This window comes from Trichomycterus rosablanca, chromosome 5, assembly GCF_030014385.1.
Source record: "Trichomycterus rosablanca isolate fTriRos1 chromosome 5, fTriRos1.hap1, whole genome shotgun sequence".
In the NCBI taxonomy this organism is placed as follows: Eukaryota; Metazoa; Chordata; class Actinopteri; order Siluriformes; family Trichomycteridae; genus Trichomycterus; species Trichomycterus rosablanca.
This window is the reverse complement of record NC_085992.1, coordinates 36,845,402-36,866,004: the sequence shown is the minus strand read 5'-3', so window position 1 is coordinate 36,866,004 and position 20,603 is coordinate 36,845,402. Positions and strand designations below refer to the sequence as shown.

At 41.6% G+C, this 20,603-nt stretch overlaps 1 protein-coding gene across 2 annotated transcripts in view; it reads left to right on the top strand.

Moving 5' to 3' along the window:
• Positions 1-20,603, top strand: part of dlg5a (discs, large homolog 5a (Drosophila)) — a 95,368-nt gene that overhangs the window by 15,034 nt on the left and 59,731 nt on the right. The window contains exons 2-5 of one of the 2 annotated variants that reach the window (XM_062996099.1): positions 11,872-11,940; positions 14,361-14,514; positions 14,980-15,123; positions 20,160-20,343. In XM_062996099.1, the coding sequence (XP_062852169.1) occupies positions 11,872-11,940; positions 14,361-14,514; positions 14,980-15,123; positions 20,160-20,343 (551 nt within the window). Of the gene's footprint in view, positions 1-11,871; positions 11,941-14,351; positions 14,515-14,979; positions 15,124-20,159; positions 20,344-20,603 lie in introns of both variants that reach the window. The other variant, XM_062996098.1, reaches the window with a different exon arrangement.

The window sequence follows — 20,603 nt, the reverse complement described above, 5'->3', positions numbered from 1 at the left end:
AAAATGTGGGTCATTTGAAAAATTTTTGAAAAACCCTGCTCTAAAATTTCCACTTTTACCAACTACAAACAATTGTACAGAACATTGGGAAAAGGGAAGTTGAAGCAACACAGTAACGAACATGTTACTGTTCCAAATTTTAGAATGTGTTGCCAGCACTGAATTATAAAATGTTAAGTTGAATTAAAAAATGTGAAATACTTATTTTGCCGTTTTCAATAAATTTTACCTACTGTCCCAACTATTTTAGATTTAGGTTTGTAAAGGACTATTTCAATCTGGCAGAATTAATCAAACAAGTATATATTTGATAGTATTGGGTTGATGTTTAAACATCATAAAGCAGATATTTCCAAGGTTGAATTGAATCTGAGAATGCACCAGCTCATCTTTCCTTTGACTAGTTCCCAGCACTTGAGTGGGATCCGGGTTTCTGTGTGACATTTACCTTGCTTTGTATTCCAGACAGTGATATTGACTTAGATCAGGGGTGCTCGTTCTGGGTCGGTCCTGATTCAAGGAACAAGCTTACATTTAAAAACACAAAAGCAGTGGGATATAAGACTGGTGCACAGCTTTAGGGCACTGGGTTTGATCCTCACCACAGGTCAGGGTCTGTGAGGAACTTGGCATGTTCTTCCTGTGTTTTGGTTGGTTCTAGGTAATCCATTGGTAAACTAGCTGCTGTGTACAGCTCCTAGGAATGAGTGAGTGTGTATCACATTTGATAGATTGATTTCCTTGCATGGTGTGTGTTTTTACCCAGATTGCACCTAGATCCTCATCGTTACATAGTGGTTCTGATGTGGTTACATCGTCTGATGTGTGGTGATTTCACAGTTTAATTAGTTCAGTACTATTCTGTATATAATTAATTGTTTCCCATTTTAATGAAGAACACTGTTCCAAGAGGGGATGCAGGGTTTGTCATAACTTCTATTGTTTTATGTGTTGTGTAAAAAACATGTATTTTTCCTGCTGAGTCAGATTTCTATTATGCTGGTATTTAGAACTTCACTTTCTGTTAATTGTAACCATCAGCTGTTGGATATATAATATACTACCAATATCAAAGCTTACGTTTCTGCTGATAATTAATACTGATCTGATTTCTCACTACAAACTCTGCAAAACAGCAATGGTGTGATTGTGGCGTAGTTTGCAGTAGTTTGTGGTTTGTGTTTGCATGCTTTATTGGTGACACCTTTTGCACTGGGAAATCAATCATGTCATTGGCTCAATTCACCTTCCAGCCCTTTAGGTGAGAATCAGCCTTGACATTGATGTTTAGATACATCCCAGTACATCCCTAACCCTCAATCCTTGAACCTAAGATAATAATTTGGTGTAAGTATGTGACTAGATGATCACTACTGGTTTAGCACTCGGGCTTATGCATTATGAAGTTCACCAAGCCATTGATTGATTTTGAAAGAAAGCATAAATGTTGTTTTTGTAATAGCCTATCCATAACAGGCCAAAGGGTGACTCCTCTTGCAGTCAAACAGAGGGCCGGACAGAGACAACAGGCCTTTTGTTTTAAGTTGAGCTTCCCGAAAGTGCAGTCAGCAGCTTGCTCTATTTACAGACCACGGGGGTGCGTTCAGCTTGGGTCCCAACAAATTCAAATTGTGAATTAACCTGGTTATACTGTGGCAGTTTGTCACAGGAATAGAGCTATTAAACACTCCCTACATGTCTTAGTTCTGGACTTTTCTGACTTTCTGTAAATATATTAGGTAAATGTAAAAATCCAGTGCTTGTTTTGTCTGGAATTAAGGAATATGATGTTGTTACAAAAGTGGATCTGGTCTGCATACAACACCTGGCACAGTTTTTACACACCAAACCCTCCTGTATCCATCCAGGCTTGGGACTGGCACTGAGAGGGCACTGACAAGTGTGCTTTTCAATGGCAAGGCTGTTTTGGCCACCCCCCTGGACATCATCCATTCATGTCCATGCAGACTCCCGACCGGACAATAGCACCACTGATAGTTGGATTCTGGATCCACAGATTTTAGCAGTAGTGGGCTTGCATTCACTGCTGTGCTCCACCACTCAAGTGCCCACATGGTGCTAACATTATCTGACATTATTTGAAGTTTTGAATTCAGGTTTTTGTTCTGTGGACTTCCACCCTTATCTGTTACCATTTAGTGATTCATCCATCTAGATTATTTAGTAGTACTGGAACATGGTGTGTAATTATTACTAGTATTTTTAGAACTGTTGGATAGCTGTGGCGTGTGTGCTCTTCATTAAAATTGTATAAATAATACTTCTTGTGTTACTGATTCAGTTATCTGGCTGCTGGTGTCGTTGTCTGACGAGAGCCAGCGCCATCAAAAAAGAGTTCATTACCATTTAATGGTTCCCAAGCTCCTTAATTACCGAGGACGGCACAGGAAATGCCAAATTCTACTGCTTGTGAGGTAATGGAAATAAACAGAACTGCTTTAAAATCCATCAGAGCTGTGATCTGGTCCTAATGTAGAACGCTGTCCCAACGCTAAACTGATAGCTGGCTACAATCACAGCCCTCAATAAAGGCTTTTTTTAGAGGGTTAAAAGCTGCTATTAGTGTGGAAGAGGCATGTAATGCACAGCTGGGTGTGCTGTGCAGAACAAAAGCAAATGTATTGTAATTATTGTGGTGAGCCTTATGTAACCTTCAGTACAGACTGACATGAAGTGTTACCTGATGCAATGTGTCTTTCATTTATTTTAAGAACAAAACACTCTTGGAAAGGTCTAGGTAGTTTAGTGACTTAACACGTTCATTTTGCGATTGTAATGTCCTCACTAACCTATATTTGTTCATGTATAATGCAGAACAAATATTACACAACAGCTAGACAGATTGCTCAAAACTTTTCTGCTATAAATATATATGACTGCCCTATTTTTTTTCTCCTTGTGGTATCTGAGCCTCAAACATCTACCGATACAGAAAATCTACAAATTAATGTGAAATATTATTTAGGTCTACCAGTCTAAGTGTCCGTTATTACACTCATGTTGCAGAGTTGGATCTATCTATCTATCTATCTATCTATCTATCTATCTATCTATCTATCTATCTATCTATCTATCTATCTATCTATCTATCTATCTATCTATAGATAGTGTTGATCTGTCTGTCTGTCTGTCTGTCCGTTCGTCCATCCATCTATAGATAGTGTCTATCTATCTATCCATCCATCCATCCATCCATCTATCTATAGATAGTGTTGATCTATCCATCCATGCATCCATCCATCCATCCATCTATCTATCTATAGATAGTGTTGATCTGTCTGTCTGTCTGTCTGTCCGTTCGTCCATCCATCTATAGATAGTGTCTATCCATCTATCCATCCTTCCATCCATCCATCCATCCATCCATCCATCCATCCATCCATCCATCTATAGATAGTGTTGATCTATCCATCCATGCATCCATTCATCCATCCATCCATCTATCTATCTATAGATAGTGTTGATCTGTCTGTCTGTCTGTCTGTCCGTTCGTCCATCCATCTATAGATAGTGTCCATCCATCCATCCATCCATCCATCCATCCATAGATAGTGTTGGTCTGTCTGTCTGTCTGTCTGTCTGTCCTTTTCTTCATCCATCTATAGATAGTGTTGATCTATCCATCCATGCATCCATCCATCCATCCATCCATAGTGTTGATCTGTCTGTCTGTCTGTCCGTCCATCCGTCCATCCATCCATCTATAGATAGTGTCTATCTATCCATCCATCCATCCATCCATCCCATTTATCTATCCATTTATCTATCTACAGATAGTGTTGATCGATCTATCTGTCTGTCTGTCTGTTTATCCATCCATCCATCTGTCTTTAGATAGTGTCTCTATCTATCTGTCTGTCTGTCTGTCTGTTTATCCAGCTATATTATTCTATCTACTGATCTGTATGTCTAGTGAGAAGCCTTAACTGTTGTGTAACTGGTTCAGAGATTGTCTTGTAGTGTAAGCATCCCAACAGCAGCATTATTCCCTCCATGCAACACATTTTTACTAATCAGTGTACAATATTTCAAATAGATTGGGGTGAATTGGTCTGTAAAGTTTCTATGTCAGGTATATGAGAAATCATGGGAAAGAGAGAGATTTTGAAAATACTTTTTCCGCACACCTAACAAAACAGTGGAGGCTTGTAATTTAGAGCATAAAAATGTAGGTTAATTTAAAAGCCATCCTTTCACTATCTCTCAAATTTAGGGTCACTTTGTGGGCCAGTCTGATTTTCAGAAGCTTGAATCTGAGATGCTGGTCAGTGCAGTGGACTGTTCACATTTCCCCCCTCATCAGAACTACTGTACACACTGTCACATCATGTGACCACTGCTGAACCCCGATTGGCTGATTCTTCTGAACCCTGCCCTCGGTGCGACAGCCTTTCCATGCGGCCTCATGGGAACCTGCTGTCTGACTGAACAAAGGCTTCCTGGGCCGTGTGGTGCCTCTGCTCCTGAGGCACATTGCCCTCTATCTTTCAGCTGTCTATGGGAGAAAAGGAGCGACTCCAAGCTGGGTTCGCTCCAGATTTAATCAAACAGAGCTGGCTTCTACAGAAAAGCAGGAACACTGCCAGAGTCAGTTTGATCAAGACGCCTGAGATGTGGGTAAACAAAATCGTTTGTCAGCCTCTCTCTATAGCCCTCTCTAAAGGCCTGGCATGATTAACAGCACTGGCTGACAAGAACTCAGGCTGACGCTGGTTAACACACAAGTGTGGAGGTTTTATTTTTGGAATAGAAGTGATCAGAAACCTGAAGCTTCTGCTCCTCACGTTCACAAGTTTTAATCAGATCTTAACGAGCTGATAAAATTCACAGCTTAATATGAATCTTGCGGAAAAAAACAAGATGTTCTGTATTATTATTGTCCAATTAATTTATGTCCAAGTATCAGTTTACTAACTCTGCTCTGGCATGATGTTTCCCCATATTTAGGAGGATTAGACCACAGGAAAAAATGTTCTGGGAAGAAAAATCACCTTGATAAAAATGGAAAACCACATCCTGTAGGGATTTAATGATGCACCACAAGAGAGTTAATAACCGATTAAAAAATTCCACGATTCAAATCGATTTGACATGTAAAATGAATCTGTATTCACTTTAAACAGCAGAGAGCACTGGTGCTATACACCTCGCCTGGTTGACATCACTGGCACTATATGCCTGGTTGCCAGATTCTGGGTTTTTCAGCCAAATTGAGCTTAATTCAAAATTGTTTTGCATAGTTTGTACCTACCTCAGAAATAAATTGTCATTCATCATTTATATAAATACAAGATAATCACAAATACAGTCTTTTATTTTCTTTTTTAAAGAGACATAATAAAAGGAAACTTTGTCATAATTTGTCTTCAATTTTAGTTTAAAAAATTGAGAATAAATCGTATCGTGAACCCAGTATCGTGAATCGCATTGCATTGTGGGTAGAGTGTATCGCTACATCCCTAACATCATGTCCCAGAAAGCGTTGTTGCATGCCCAGTTTGTCATTTTAGGTTTCTGTTAACGGTTGCCCAGTATTAAAAATAAATTTTTACAGTTTTTACTGTAAACCATCATAAACCAACTGGTCAATAATGCAATTTCTTATTATCGAATTTTATCCAGTTTCTTCATTTCATGTTGCACTAGTACAAAATGATAAAAACAAATACTACAGTGACTTGGGAGTCATTTCTTAGTGTTGGACTCTTGCAATTGTTCAAGTAAAATGACGAATGAGCTATTTTACTGCTTCATGCTTTACTGTTGTTGGTGGTGCATTACCCGATTGCATTACGCTTCCTCTCTACTGATGCCGATCCTCGCCCTGATTGAGGAGAGCGAGACTGACACACACCCCCTCTAACATGTGTGCAGTAGCCGACTCATCTTCTCACCTGCACGAGGTGAGTTCATATGTGGATCAGCTTTGTGTACGGAGTGCCACACCCTGATCGACGCATTATTCCTCGACTCTGTGCAGGCGACATCAATCAGCCTGCAGAGGTCGTAATTGCCTCAGATATGAGGGTCCCTATCCGGCTCCCACCCTGTATAAACAACAACCAATTGTTGATCATGTAGGTGCCCAGCCGTATGGCAGAGCCGAGTTTCGAACCGACGAGTTCGAAATGTCAGCTCTGGTGTGCTAGTGTGTTTTACCGCTGCGCCACCTGAGCACCTTAAGAGTGCACTACTTTTAATTTGAAGGTAATTTAAAAAGATTAGGTAGATGTAATTCACACACCTGACACATTTTTATGTACACATTGCACATGGAGGTTGGATAGAGCAGCACTTAACTACTTAGGCAAAAGACACCACACCTGATTGTTTAACTTTGTTTCAAATGTCAATGTTGGAATTACAAAATAAGAAGATCAGACACTCACAAATACCTGGTTAATGTAATAAAGTCTGTTTTTAAAAGCTTTAAACCATGCTGGATTACTGCTAGATGTGTAGAATCTAGCCGGTACCAGAAACACAAAAGCACACTGACTACCTCTCCAACACCTGTTTGTTCTTAATAACAATATTTACCTGCACCAATTAGAACCGCCCTGGGAGGATCAAAGCAGACTCGACTCACAGCAGTGCAGAGCAGAGACTAAAAACACTTAAGTACAGATCACAAAACAATTCATGCAAGCAACGTGGGCAGTTTAAACTAACATTTGATAGAAAATGTATGCGAATTATATTACTACATGCTTATTTCACGATGTGAAAATACTGCCCATGATGTACACTATGGCACATGGGTACATGGGAACATTGCCCAGGGTGGATGAGCTGTCAATAATCCGTCTATGATGCACCCATTCTGGTCTGATTTTTCAACCCTACAAAAGAGAACCAGATGACCAACTCGGAGCAGCATTTGGCCTGAATGTTTACTAGCCTTTATCAAACACTTTCAGATTTTATTTTGATGCTTGTTGGGATGGTCAGGCAGATGGACGCACTTACTCTGTTTGGATCATTGTGCTTCACATCAATCTCTTGATTCAAATTTGAAAATGGCAGCCTTAGCGTAGTTCTAGTCTATAGAATTAACACTTGATTGGGATTTCTGTCAGGAACACGTAGACAATAAAAACAGTTACGGTGGTACTCGATGCCCCTTAAACTCAAAATCTTTGAAACTCAACGCCCTTTGTCAAGAAATTTGTACCTATAAACTTGACGTTTACCTTAAACTCAACGTGTTCGTTTTTTTTTTTTTTGCATTTAATTTATTTAATTTTAAATTGACAGTGAACAGCCTCTTTGTTCAGATCTTGGCTTGGGCGGTGCATAAAACCTCATCAAAATCAGCTTTTTTTTCAAGAAATTCTAAAACACCTATTGTTAAAAAAAAAAAAAGCTTAATGTGACTTAATGTATTAAAAGAATGACATAGGTGGCGGGATATTCAGCTTGCACACCAGCACAGAGTTTCTGAACTCCACTGTTTGAAACTCGGTGTTGCCACCGGTCAGCTGGGCGCCATCTAGCGGGCATAATTGGCAGTGCCTGCAGCAGATACTAATTGGCCAACATATCTGCAGGGTGGGAGCCGGACTATGTGTGGGTGGGTGGGTCTTCATACGCTGTGTAAGGACCCTGATTGGTGGAAGAGACGCCTGTGCAGAATGCAGGGGCGGGAGGAGGAGGGCTGTACGCGTGTCGAAAGAGGCGTGTACTGCGACGTGCTCTCCTCAGATGCAATCTGGTATCTCTCAGCAACAGAAGACAAAATTGAGTGTGCTAAATCGGGAGGAAATGCATAAAAAAAAAAAAGAACGACATAGAAACATTAAACCTTTTTTAATTATTATTGCTCATAAGTTTTTCCCACTAATGAAATTCCTCGCTCGTTTTAGTACAATAAGTCACGTTAAGCTTTGTGCACCGGCACACTCCATAAGAAATTAACGGCACAGCCAGCGCTAAAGCTATTTTGCTGCTTCTCATGTGAATGCGCCTTTATTGAAGGGAATAAGGCATTCCAAGATGAAGCATCTCCACGATTAAGAAGCATAAGGAAACAATAAAGAAGTAAAGTGCAGATTTTATTGTATTTTTTTTATTGATTTTTAACTGTTTGTTAATTGTATTTCAGTGTTTTATATTATATTTGTGTTATTTTCAGTGTGTAAGTGTCAAAAGCAACCACATTATTTAACATTATCCTAAAATATATGCAGTTCCATGGGACCATGGAACACATTAACAGGTTTCCTGTACATCCTTATGGGGAAAAAAATACCTTAAAATTCAACGTCTTTTAAACTTAACACCACTCCCAGAACCAATTGACGTTGACTTTCAAGGTACCACTGTATTTAGGCATTGTGGGGCAAAAAAATTGCCGCTTGTGTAATGTCTTGTTTTCCAGTCGAACTGTTGTGCTATTTTAATCTAGGCAGGATAAGCATAATTATTTTGTACAACCCCATGAAGTATTTGTTATGCTTAATGGTTTTATTAAATAACTGGTTGTGTCTTTATTAGCAGCAGCAACTGCAGCCAAACACCTTTGATGACTAGAGATTAGTCTTTTTTGTACCACCTTTCTTTGTTTGTTTGTTTATTAGGATTTTAACGTCATGTTTTTACACTTTGGTTACATTCATGACAGGAACGGTAGTTATTCATTACACACAAGGTTTATCAGTTCACAAGTTTATATCAAGCACTGTCTTGGACAATTTAGTAACTTCAGTTAACCTCACTTGCATGTCTTTGGACTGTGGGAGGAAACCGGAGCACCCGGAGTACACCCACGCAGGCATGGGGAGAACACGCAAACTCCACACAGAAAGGACCCGGACCGCCCCACCTGGGGTTCGAACCCAGGACCTTCTTGCTGTGAGGCGACAGTGCTACCCACTAAGCCACCATGCCGCCTTTCTTTGTAGAATTGCTTAAATAGAAGCCCGAATAGAAAGCTTTCAAACATAAACTCCCTGTTTACGTTTGTCACAGTATCTCATTTGGGTTTCAGTCGAGTCTTTGATTACGCCACTTCAAAACATTAATTTGGGTGGTGTTGTTTTTTTGTTCTGTTCATAGGTAGACTTGCTCTCCTGCTTAGATTATTGTCATTAATGACACTCCTATTCCGGCTTTTCTGAAAGATTTTAGAATTTATGGTTCAATCAATTAGTGGCTCATGAATTACTCCAGCTCTGAAGCAGCAAAGCATCCACACTTCATAACACTAGCACCAGCATGCTGCTTTTTGCATGATGCTATTCAATACAGCATTATTACACAACCCACGAAGACACTGCTCATCAAACGTAGTTGATTCCTTGAAACTTAGTGACTCGGGTAAAAACCTTATTGGTGGTGTCAGCTTTTTTGTTCAAGAAATCCACTCGGCACTTGATTACTCCTAACTGGCATTGATTTTTTTCTGCCTTGTTGAAAAGGCTACCACTCAACCCTTCACCGCTGTAATCTGGCTTTGTGGACTCCTTACCATGATCTTGTTGGACGTCCTGTTTAAAGAACCTTACGGCTCAAAATTGATTTCCCAGGCACCCAGGTGGTATAGAGGTGATCACCACTGTGAAACAACTGTAAATCTGAATTGTGACAACGACCACCTGAGTCCCAACATAGGTACTACATAAGCACTCTGTGAGACCCACCCTTTGCCCCCCTTGATCAGGGTTGGGGCTGCAGCCGCAGGAGAAAGCCTACTCTTGCCCACTCTTGCTGGGATCCAAGGTTCAAATTCCCAGTGGTGTTATTAGCCTGTCAGGTGTCTACATACAGACATGATTGGCTGTGTCTGGGGATGGGTGGATTGACCAGAGTGTGTTACTGCATTGTGCCCTTGACCTGACCAGGATAAAATGGTGTTAAAAATAAATAAATAAATAAATAAAATAAAATTATACATCAATTAGAAATGGGTGTGGCTGGAATATCAGACCACATATTTTTGGCCTTATAATATATATTATGCTCTATTTTAGGTTTGTATGTATGTATTGAGGCACCCAGGTGGCACAGCTGGATAATCCGCTAGCACATCAGCGCCGGAATTCTGAGCTCCTGGGTTCAAATCTCGGCTCTGCTGTAGTAGGCATAATTGGCTAATGCCTGCAGCAGACAAAACTGGCTTCCAGTCTGCTGTGTGAGAAAAGACTGGACTAAGAGGTGAGGTTATCAATGCTGTGTAAGAACCTTGGTTGCCCAGGGGGCCTGTACAGAAAGTAAAGGAGTGCAAAAGATCAAGGCGTGGCTTTCCGTACGCAGAGCCGACCTCACGTGCAAATCTACCGAAGTATGAGTGAATAAGGAATTGGTTGAACTGTTCACACGTTAGAGGGAGTGTGTGTCAGGCAGATATACACCCTCCTTGGACACCATTGGGAATTACACTACGCTAAATTGGGAGAAAAAGGGGATAAAATGCATTAAAAAAATGTATGTATCAATATAAAGGTCAATGGAAATAAATGAGTATATGGATTGTAACCCCCCACTTTTGCACATCTGTGTAGTCTCTTCTTATCAGTTTGAGTGTAAAATCCGAGTGCTGATGTCTGTAAGTAGATGTGAGTGAGATTAGATGTGAGAAGCCTGGTATGAGAGCTGATAATGAGCCAGTCTTGTCACCACTATACACTCATTGTTCACAGAAAGAGGAGGCGAAAGGACCAGGCTGCAACAATCACAACAGTTCAATGACCTAAACACTGTTCTTCAGATAGCAGGGTCTATTTGAAGAGTGCTTGCTTGTAGGTGTATTGTTTATGGTCATATTTAGGATATAGAAGCTCATGAACCTTTGCTATGTTATGGCTACTATTTTTCTTCTATGCACGTATGTCTAGACATCCTTTAAGTCTTGACTTGCCCTTTTGTATTTCATTTGCACTTCAGGATTCTCAGTATAGGCACTTGTAGACCATTTAGCACTGTTGGCTCACAGCAAAAAGGTCCTGGGTTCGATTCCCAGGTGGGGAGGTCTGGGTCCTTTCTGTGTGGAGTTTGCATGTTCTCCCTGTGTCTGTGGTTTTCGTCCAGGGGCTTCCGTTTTTTTTCCACAGTCCCAAATTGGAGAAACTAAAAGTCTCCCTAGGTGTGTTCGTGTTTGACCTGTGAAGGACTAGCAACCTGTCCAGGGTGTTTCCTGCCTTTCACCCAGTAAGTTGTACCCACCGCAGCCCTTGATAGGATAAAGTGGTGTTAGAAAAGACTATAAGTGAATGTTGCTGTAAAAGAAGATTACATTTTGAAGGAATTTTCAGATTTAAAATAGTTTTTGATTGCTTAAAAAACATGTTGGCACTGGGGTGGCACAGCAGTCTGTACTCTAGTCTTACTGCATATTGTTTGAGCTTCTGTATTTGAGTCTGAGCTGTGCTGATGGCTGTGTCTGAGAGAGGGAGGTTGGAATGGCCACTGAAACATTGACTCCTGCATAGTTCAGTAGATTGGTACAGCTAGCTCTCTGTGAGAATCCACCACTGGCCCGCCACTTTGCATGTATTACACAGGGTGGGTGCTTGTTGGCAACCGTTTTAGCCAGCATATGAAATGGATGGCAGAGGAATTTTATTAGGAAACTAAATTGCTGTGTGTGGGGGGTTGCAATCGAATCAACCTGGGCAAACAAGATTACTTTGCCTGGGGAACAAGATTGTTTTTAAAATGACTTTTGTATTTCGTTCACAGTATGCTATAGGATTTATGTAATAACAAAATTAGGTATGTTCTGTAACACTGACCTTTCCCTTCCTTACAGAGAAACAGATTATAGAATCGTCAATCACTACTATATATGTAGCTGGCCTTGTTTGAGTGACTGCCATGTACTTCAACTAATATGTATTTTTTTATATGCAGGTTCCACCTACAGTGTCCTGTCGACTATGCCATCAGATTCAGAGAGCAGCAGTTCCCTCAGCAGTGTTGGTATGTTAAAGTGTGTGTGTATGTGTGAGACTGTGTATCAGGCATCTTTACTGTTTTTATTTCTGTGAATATTCCTGTTGATGTGTTGATGCTAAAGCAGATCACAGTTTACCTGGTTAAATGCCAGGACAAGAAAATGTGCAAACTCCATGCTGTTCTGTATTAACCTCCGATTAAAATGACTCAGCACTAACAGTCTAGAAGAAAACTGTAGACAGGCCTCTGCCTTTTTACACTGCCTGAGAAACAAACAAAGCACTTGTGCTGAAAAAGCAAAGAGAAAACATGCTACAGTTAAAATCAATATTTAGATACTGTAGTTTATATGAGAGAGACATGCATGCCATGCCAGACATTGGGTAAACTGTATTCAGGATCCATTCTCCCAATTGGCTGTTTGTACACTTCATGTTTAAATGGATATGATTGCAAATTTACCCTTTAATTTACACTATCACCCAGAATGATGAACTAAAAACCTGCTTTTAATGTTTTTTTTTCTTCAGCCACTGGGCTGGCAGATTGACCAGACAGTAGAGGTTGAAGGCCTTACCTCCTTCAGACACAGCCAATTGTGTCTGTTGAGGGTCTGATCAGGCTGGAGGCACAGCTGAGATTTGAAACATATATTCACATATACAGTGTATCACAAAAGTGAGTACACCCCTCACATTTCTGCAGATATTTAAGTATATCTTTTCATGGGACAACACTGACAAAATGACACTTTGACACAATGAAAAGTAGTCTGTGTGCAGCTTATATAAGAGTGTAAATTTATTCTTCCCTCAAAATAACTCAATATACAGCCATTAATGTCTAAACCACCGGCAACAAAAGTGAGTACACCCCTTAGTAAAAGTTCTTGAAGTGTCAATATTTTGTGTGGCCACCATTATTTCCCAGAACTTCCTTAACTCTCCTGGGCATGGAGTTTACCAGAGCTTCACAGGTTGCCACTGGAATGCTTTTCCACTCCTCCATGACGACATCACGGAGCTGGCGGATATTCGAGACTTTGCGCTCCTCCACCTTCCGCTTGAGGATGCCCCAAAGATGTTCTATTGGGTTTAGGTCTGGAGACATGCTTGGCCAGTCCATCACCTTCACCATCAGCCTCTTCAATAAAGCAGTGGTCGTCTTAGAGGTGTGTTTGGGGTCATTATCATGCTGTAACACTGCCCTGCGACTCAGTTTCCGGAGGGAGGGGATCATGCTCTGCTTCAGTATTTCACAGTACATATTGGAGTTCATGTGTCCCTCAATGAAATGTAACTCCCCAACACCTGCTGCACTCATGCAGCCCCAGACCATGGCATTCCCACCACCATGCTTGACTGTAGGCATGACACACTTATCTTTGTACTCCTCACCTGATTGCCGCCACACATGCTTGAGACCATCTGAACCAAACAAATTAATCTTGGTCTCATCAGACCATAGGACATGGTTCCAGTAATCCATGTCCTTTGTTGACATGTCTTCAGCAAACTGTTTGCGGGCTTTCTTGTGTAGAGACTTCAGAAGAGGCTTCCTTCTGGGGTGACAGCCATGCAGACCAATTTGATGTAGTGTGCGGTGTATGGTCTGAGCACTGACAGGCTGACCCCCCACCTTTTCAATCTCTGCAGCAATGCTGACAGCACTCCTGCGCCTATCTTTCAAAGACAGCAGTTGGATGTGACGCTGAGCACGTGCACTCAGCTTCTTTGGACGACCAACGCGAGGTCTGTTCTGAGTGGACCCTGCTCTTTTAAAACGCTGGATGATCTTGGCCACTGTGCTGCAGCTCAGTTTCAGGGTGTTGGCAATCTTCTTGTAGCCATGGCCATCTTCATGTAGCGCAACAATTCGTCTTTTAAGATCCTCAGAGAGTTCTTTGCCATGAGGTGCCATGTTGGACCAGTATGAGAGAGTGTGAGAGCTATACTACTAAATTGAACACACCTGCTCCCTATGCACACCTGAGACCTAGTAACACTAACAAATCACATGACATTTTGGAGGGAAAATGACAAGCAGTGCTCAATTTGGACATTTAGGGGTGTAGTCTCTTAGGGGTGTACTCACTTTTGTTGCCGGTGGTTTAGACATTAATGGCTGTATATTGAGTTATTTTGAGGGAAGAATAAATTTATGCTGTTATATAAGCTGCACACAGACTACTTTTCATTGTGTCAAAGTGTCATTTTGTCAGTGTTGTCCCATGAAAAGATATACTTAAATATCTGCAGAAATGTGAGGGGTGTACTCACTTTTGTGATACACTGTATACATGTATATATACATAATATATACTTATTACGCCTTGTTTTTATTACCTGCTCAGTAAATGTTATGATTGTCAGTTCCTAGCAAAGTTTTCTCCCAGTGTTTGTGTTTTTGCGGCGGTGACGTGCTCATTGTTGCAGGTACCACAGCCTCATCACCTCCGCCAGCGCTCAACGACAACCGGCCAGGCAATGAGAACATAGACGCCATCCTGTTCCAACTGAGACAGGTGACCAGGGAACGAGATGAACTCCGCAAACGGCTTGCCCTCGCCTCTCCCGGCACCACCTTTGATGACTGCAGGTGCCAAAGTCATTCTTACTCCTAATTAGAGGCTTAAATCTTATATAGATCTACCGGTCCACTGGGCACCCACTTGCAGGCACAATTGGCAGTGCCTGCTGCAGACAAAATTGGCCACTAGTCTGTTGGGTGGGAAAAGACTGAACTAATAAATGGGTGATCAGTTTGTGACAAATAAGAAGGGGGTCGGGGGAGTGTGGGTCAGGCAAATATACCCTCCTTGGTCGTGATCAGGGTTCCCAGCAGTGAAAGACTAATTGGCTATGCTAAATTGGGAGAAAAAGGGAGAAAACGCATAAATAAAACAAAAAAATCTAAAATGTACAAAAAATGTACAATGTGAGCCAACATTTAATAATATTAATCAATTAGCACACATTAAAGCAATTTTTGACTCCTTTACTTGAGTAAATACTGAAGCATCCTTGCAGACGGCTCTGACGTATCGCTCTTTGTCTCCAAAAGGCCGAATTCCAAAGCTAGTCATGACTATGAGCGGCTCAAGACCCAGTGCATGAAGGCCATGGCAGACTTGCAGTCTCTGCAGAACCAACACACCAAGACCCTGAAGAGGTGTGAGGAGGCCGTGAAGGAAGCCGACTTCTATCAGTGAGTATCGTTCTCTTTACTACTCTCTTTACATGCTTTTGTGGTGAGTCTGTTGGATTTTTTCTGCCGAGGGAGAGACGGGGGACAGAGGCATTCACTGCAAACAGCCATCTGAATATTTGTAGCATAGTTGAGCTTATAATTAGTGCTAAAATAATCTTCAGGGTTTGTTATGACTCTGTTCAATGTCTGAATACTTGGGTGGCTGATTAAGCCCAATTCTCTATAATGGTATTTGTAATTTTGCATCACCATTATTATCCAGTATTTATTACAGTATAGTCTTAGATTAGTGTCAGATTAGGGCACTCAGGTGGTAAAACACGCTAGCACACCAGAACTGACATTTTGAACTCGTCGGTTTGAAACTCAGCTTTTTCCATTCGGCAGGCTGGGTGCCTACACAAACAACGATCGGCTGGTGTTCTGGGGGGTGCCGGGCGGGACCTCATAACTGATGCAGTTACGACTGGCTGATTGATGGCGCCTGCACAGAGTCAAGGGATAGTGAGGATCAGGGTGTGGCTCTCTGTACACAAAGATTAGTGTCAGATTAAAAAACAAACCACACCACCATATTTACACAACAGACCTGGGCAGTTTTAAATGACATTAGCTCAGTACCTCTAAGATCTGAGCTTTAAATCAGTCGGTCGGCGTCTGCATGGACGTGATTGGCTAGTGTCTTGGAGTGGATGGCCGGAACAGCTTAGCCAGTGGTAGGTACAGTTGTCAGTTCACTCTCAGTGCCTGTCCCAGGCCCACAAAAACATTGGAAAGTGTCCGCTCAGGTGGCGCAGCGGTAAAAAGACGCGCTGCAACCAGAGCTGGATTCTGAGTACCTCGTATCGAATCCAGCTCTGCCTTACCGGTTCGAGGCTGAGTGGCTGTATGAGCAACGATTGGCCGGTTGCTCAGTTGGGGGGTGGGACAAAGAACCGGATGTGGGTCTCTCTCTGTCAGAATGCGATTACGACCTCTGCCGGCTGATTAGAGGCGCCTGCACAGAGATGAGGAAGAGTGCCCTTAGGGTGTGTCTCTCCGCATGCAACGCTAGGTGGCGCCACACTCATCAATGTGTGGGTGGCAAAAATGCATCCGGCTGCTGCCCATGTTTCGGAGGGGATATAGGTTAGCTTCGATCTCCTCGGTCAGGGCAGGGTTCGGCATAGACAGAGAGGAAGCACAAAATAATTGGATGTGCTAAAGGGGGAGAAAAGGGGGGGGGGGAACAGTGGAAAGTTGCATCAAGATGTGCATCCAGCATACAAACTGCAAAATCTGGTACACTAAACAGATCCCTAAAATACTAACTCCAGTTGTATTTCTCCCATCTTCAGAAAAAGATGGGACAGTATGGATAATGCAGTGTTCCTCACATGTACTTTGACTTTTATTTGATTGCAGACAGTTTGAACCAATTATATTTTTAAACATTTTAATGATTTTCTCACTCATTTGTGGACAAACTGGAGATCCTCTGATCATCTTTGCTCATCAGACTCAGCCTTTCCTGGGTGCTGCTTTTGTACCAAACCATGATTACAATCACCTGTTGACATCACCTGTTAGGAATCACATAATTATTTAGATTTTTCACCTCATTACTAGCCCTAAATTGTCCCCGTCCCAACTTTTTTTGGAATGTGTTGCAGGCCTGAAATGCAAGAATTGATGTTTATTAATAAATAAAATGAAGTTGAGCAGATAAAACATAAAATATCTTAGATTCATACTGGCTGCAATAAAATAAAAGTCAAAGAAAATGTAAGAAATTCTGTTTTTTTTTTTATTATTTGCATTTTCCATACCGTCCCAACTTTTTCTGATTTGGGGTTGTATGTACAAGGTTGTTGACATGTGTTTAAGCCTAACAGTCATATTTTAGAAATAGAAATAAGGGAATTCCTATTGAAACAATATTCCTATTGCTCTTTCATGAAAGTCATTGCTGACATGCCACCAACTGTTCAGTGTTGCTGGATTACGCAGGTTTCCCTGTGATTGTGCTATTTTTGTCACATTAAGCTGAAAAACAATCCTGAGCAGATAGTTTGCTTTCTAGTAATTTGGCAGTAAGATGATTTAGTTGTATTAGCTGTATTAAATTAAACAATGTTCTCTTTATTTATAAGCAAGAGTCATGTTAGGTTAAGTCTTTTTTTTTTTAACCCCTTTTTCTCCCACTTATAGCGCATCCAATTTCTACCCATCAATCATCCTCTCACTAATGCTGGTCCCTGCTCCTGTTTGGGGAGGACGAGGCTGCTCCACGCCCCCTCCGACACGTGCACAGCAATCGAACATCTTATCACCTACACTTGACGAGCGCAGTGCGGTACAGTGCTGTGCACGGAGGGCCACACCCCCAATCGTTGTTCATGTAGCCACTCAGCCTCAGCCGGCAAGGCAGAGCCGAGATTCGATACGATGTATTTGAGATCTCAGCTCTGGTGAACAGCGTGTGTTTTACCTGAGCTGCCAAGTCTTTTTTTTATATCTTTTAGTCAAGTCAAATTTATGTTGTAGCACTTTTTACAGTGGACATAGTCTCAAAGCAACTTTACAGAATCCAGGACCAGCAGACCAAAAACCCCTATTGTGCAAGCCGAGGGCGACAGTGGCAAGGAAAAACTCCCTTAAAATTACAGGAAGAAACCTTGAGAGGAACCAGACTCAGCAGGGACTCATCCTTCTTGGGTGGCCTGGAGGATGCTTTAAATAAATAGGATTTACACAAATCATACAAACACAAAATTAAATTGAACTAAAAGTTATAACTAGCAAAAAATAATTGGAGTTTAATAATTGGACATTTTTGGTGCAAACACACCAGGTTCCGTCACATCTAGTAGGAGCAGCATTGTTGGCACTGCAGTCTCGACTTGCAGTCTTTAACCTTGAGAGGGTAAACACGTTTCCGTCAGAAAAACCTCAGGGTAAAACAACAGAAGATGTAGTTACAATTTTAGCTGTTTTCATTTTTAGAGGTCGCCACAGTGGATCATTCTGGTCTGCATATTTGATCTGGCACAGTTTTACACCAGGTGCCCTTCCTGATGCAACCCCTTCTTATTTTATCCAGACTTGGGACTGGCACTGAGAGCACACTGACAAGTGCACCTTACCAATAACTAGACTGTTCTGCCATCCTTAGCCACTCCCCAGCCAAACATGTCTGTGTAAACAGCTGATTTGGCAATGACACTGCTGAGATTTGAACCCTGTATCTCAGTGGTAGTGGGCTAGTGCCACCCAAGCGCCTGATATATGACAAAAGATAAAAGTATATAATATGATGCTGTTATTTTTTTTATTTTACTTTTCATTTTAATGACTTTGCTTCTCTTTTGAATGTGGCGTCCAGCCTGCTTCACATTGCCAGACAGGTTCTATTTAAGTGATGCTTAGATTCAACAGGTCTGGCAGTGATCATGTCTGGGTGTGGTCAGTAAAATTAAACCCAATTATGAGTTTCATTAGTTTAACTGGTTTATTTAGTAGCTAAGAGGATAATTACTTTTTCCACAAAGACACAGGTAGGGCTTTAACACATTTTTTGCCAATTAAGATTTTCATGATCTAAAAATTTAAGTGTGACAGGAAAGAAATAGAAGAAAGTGGGACGATGACATACTTTTTAGCACTGTAGGTACAGCTGTTTTCTTACCTACACACCATTACAGAGGTTCTACAAGAAGTGCAAGACCTTCAACAACTGAAGTGCAGTTTTTGCTGGATTCCAGGCCATACCGGCCTCAGGGGAAATGTGCCGGCAGATCAGGCAGCAAAGATCCACATAAGGGAACGAGCAATAAGCTGCTAAACCTCACCCTGTGATACTAAGGCTGCTATAACCCAGTACAATAAAACCAAATGGCGAATGGAGTGGAACATCAAGGAAAATAAACTACATGAACTCTGTCCATTCATACACAGCAGGCCAACCATCGCACAAATAAGCAGGTGGAACCAAATGACATAGACCAGATGCTGTATTGAGCATATAAACCCAACACATGCACACTTGCAGGCCCTGCGGTGCCCCCTTAACAAACAAACACGTACCGGCCGAATATATGAGATGCCACCAAGAAAGAATAAAGTTTGGTTTGCTGCACACCATAGAAGATATCCTAGTTCTAACAAAAATAACCACTCTTCTTAAATTCCTGTTTGCGACAGAATTGAAAATCCTGATCTAGATCACGGGGAAAAATAAGACCACATTAGAACCAGATTAACCCACAGGTTACCATGCCGTTAAAAAATCTATCCATCCATAGATCTAGCCATTATTCCCTACAGGGCAGTGGTAGATCAGCAGTTAAAGTGAATTGGTTCCAGCCCCATCATGACCAAGTTGACACTGTTGGGTCCCTGAGCAAGGCTCTTATGAAGAATAGAATATCTTTGTCATATATTCATATACATATACATGATATGTCTATACAGATATGATTGACTATTAGGAGGTACACATGTCAGTGCACTCAGTGCCTGTCCCTGTAGAACAGAATTGAATGCCTTTATTCGTCATATATACATGTTTGGAAGCTGGGGTCAGAGCGCAGGGTCAGCCATTGTACGGCACCCCTGGAGCAGAGAGGGTTAAGGGCCTTGCTTAAGGGCCCAGTAGTGGCTGCATGGCAGAGCTGGGATTCAAACTCTCAACCTTTCAGGTGAGAGCCCGAAGCCCTATCCACTAGGCTACCACTTTCCCTTATGCCTCAGTTGCTTGTAATTTGTACAAATGCTATATAATACTGTCTACTAAGTCCCATAAATGTAAGTTTCCTGTTTCATCATGACTGGGTCCCTGTTTACACATTGATGCTCGTAAGTACATGGTCAGTGCTTCCCGATGGTCTTTTGACTTAATGGTCACACATTCCCACGGTCACACCTTCCGATCTGAGGGAAGTTGTTGGCAACTCTATAACAATGACCATGCTTTTGGAATGGATTGTCCAATCAGCATGGTTGGTGCATTGGTTCAGTCTGTGATCTAATGTGATTGCACGTTTGTTTTGCAGCATGCTACACAGTCGTCTTCTGAGTGACCAGTCTCAGCTGAAAGAGGACATGGAGGTGATGAGAAGAGAGAATGCTCAGCTGGTGAGAGAACACAACCATCTGAAACAGAGCTGTGAGGAGCTAAAGAGACTGCACTCAGAGGACCAGAAAGAGGTGGCTGACCTGAGACTACAGCAACAACAGGTACACCTTTAATAAACTATAAATATCCAGCTCTGTACGCTCTACTGCAGGGAAGAGGACAGCACTGCTTATGCTGGAAAGAGGATTTTACTGTTTTATGTTGTGCCATTTCTTTTAAAAGCATCTTTACTTTTCATATACAGTGTATCACAAAAGTGAGTACACCCCTCACATTTCTGCCGATATTTAAGTATATCTTTTCATGGGACAACACTGACAAAATGACACTTTGACACAATGAAAAGTAGTCTGTGTGCAGC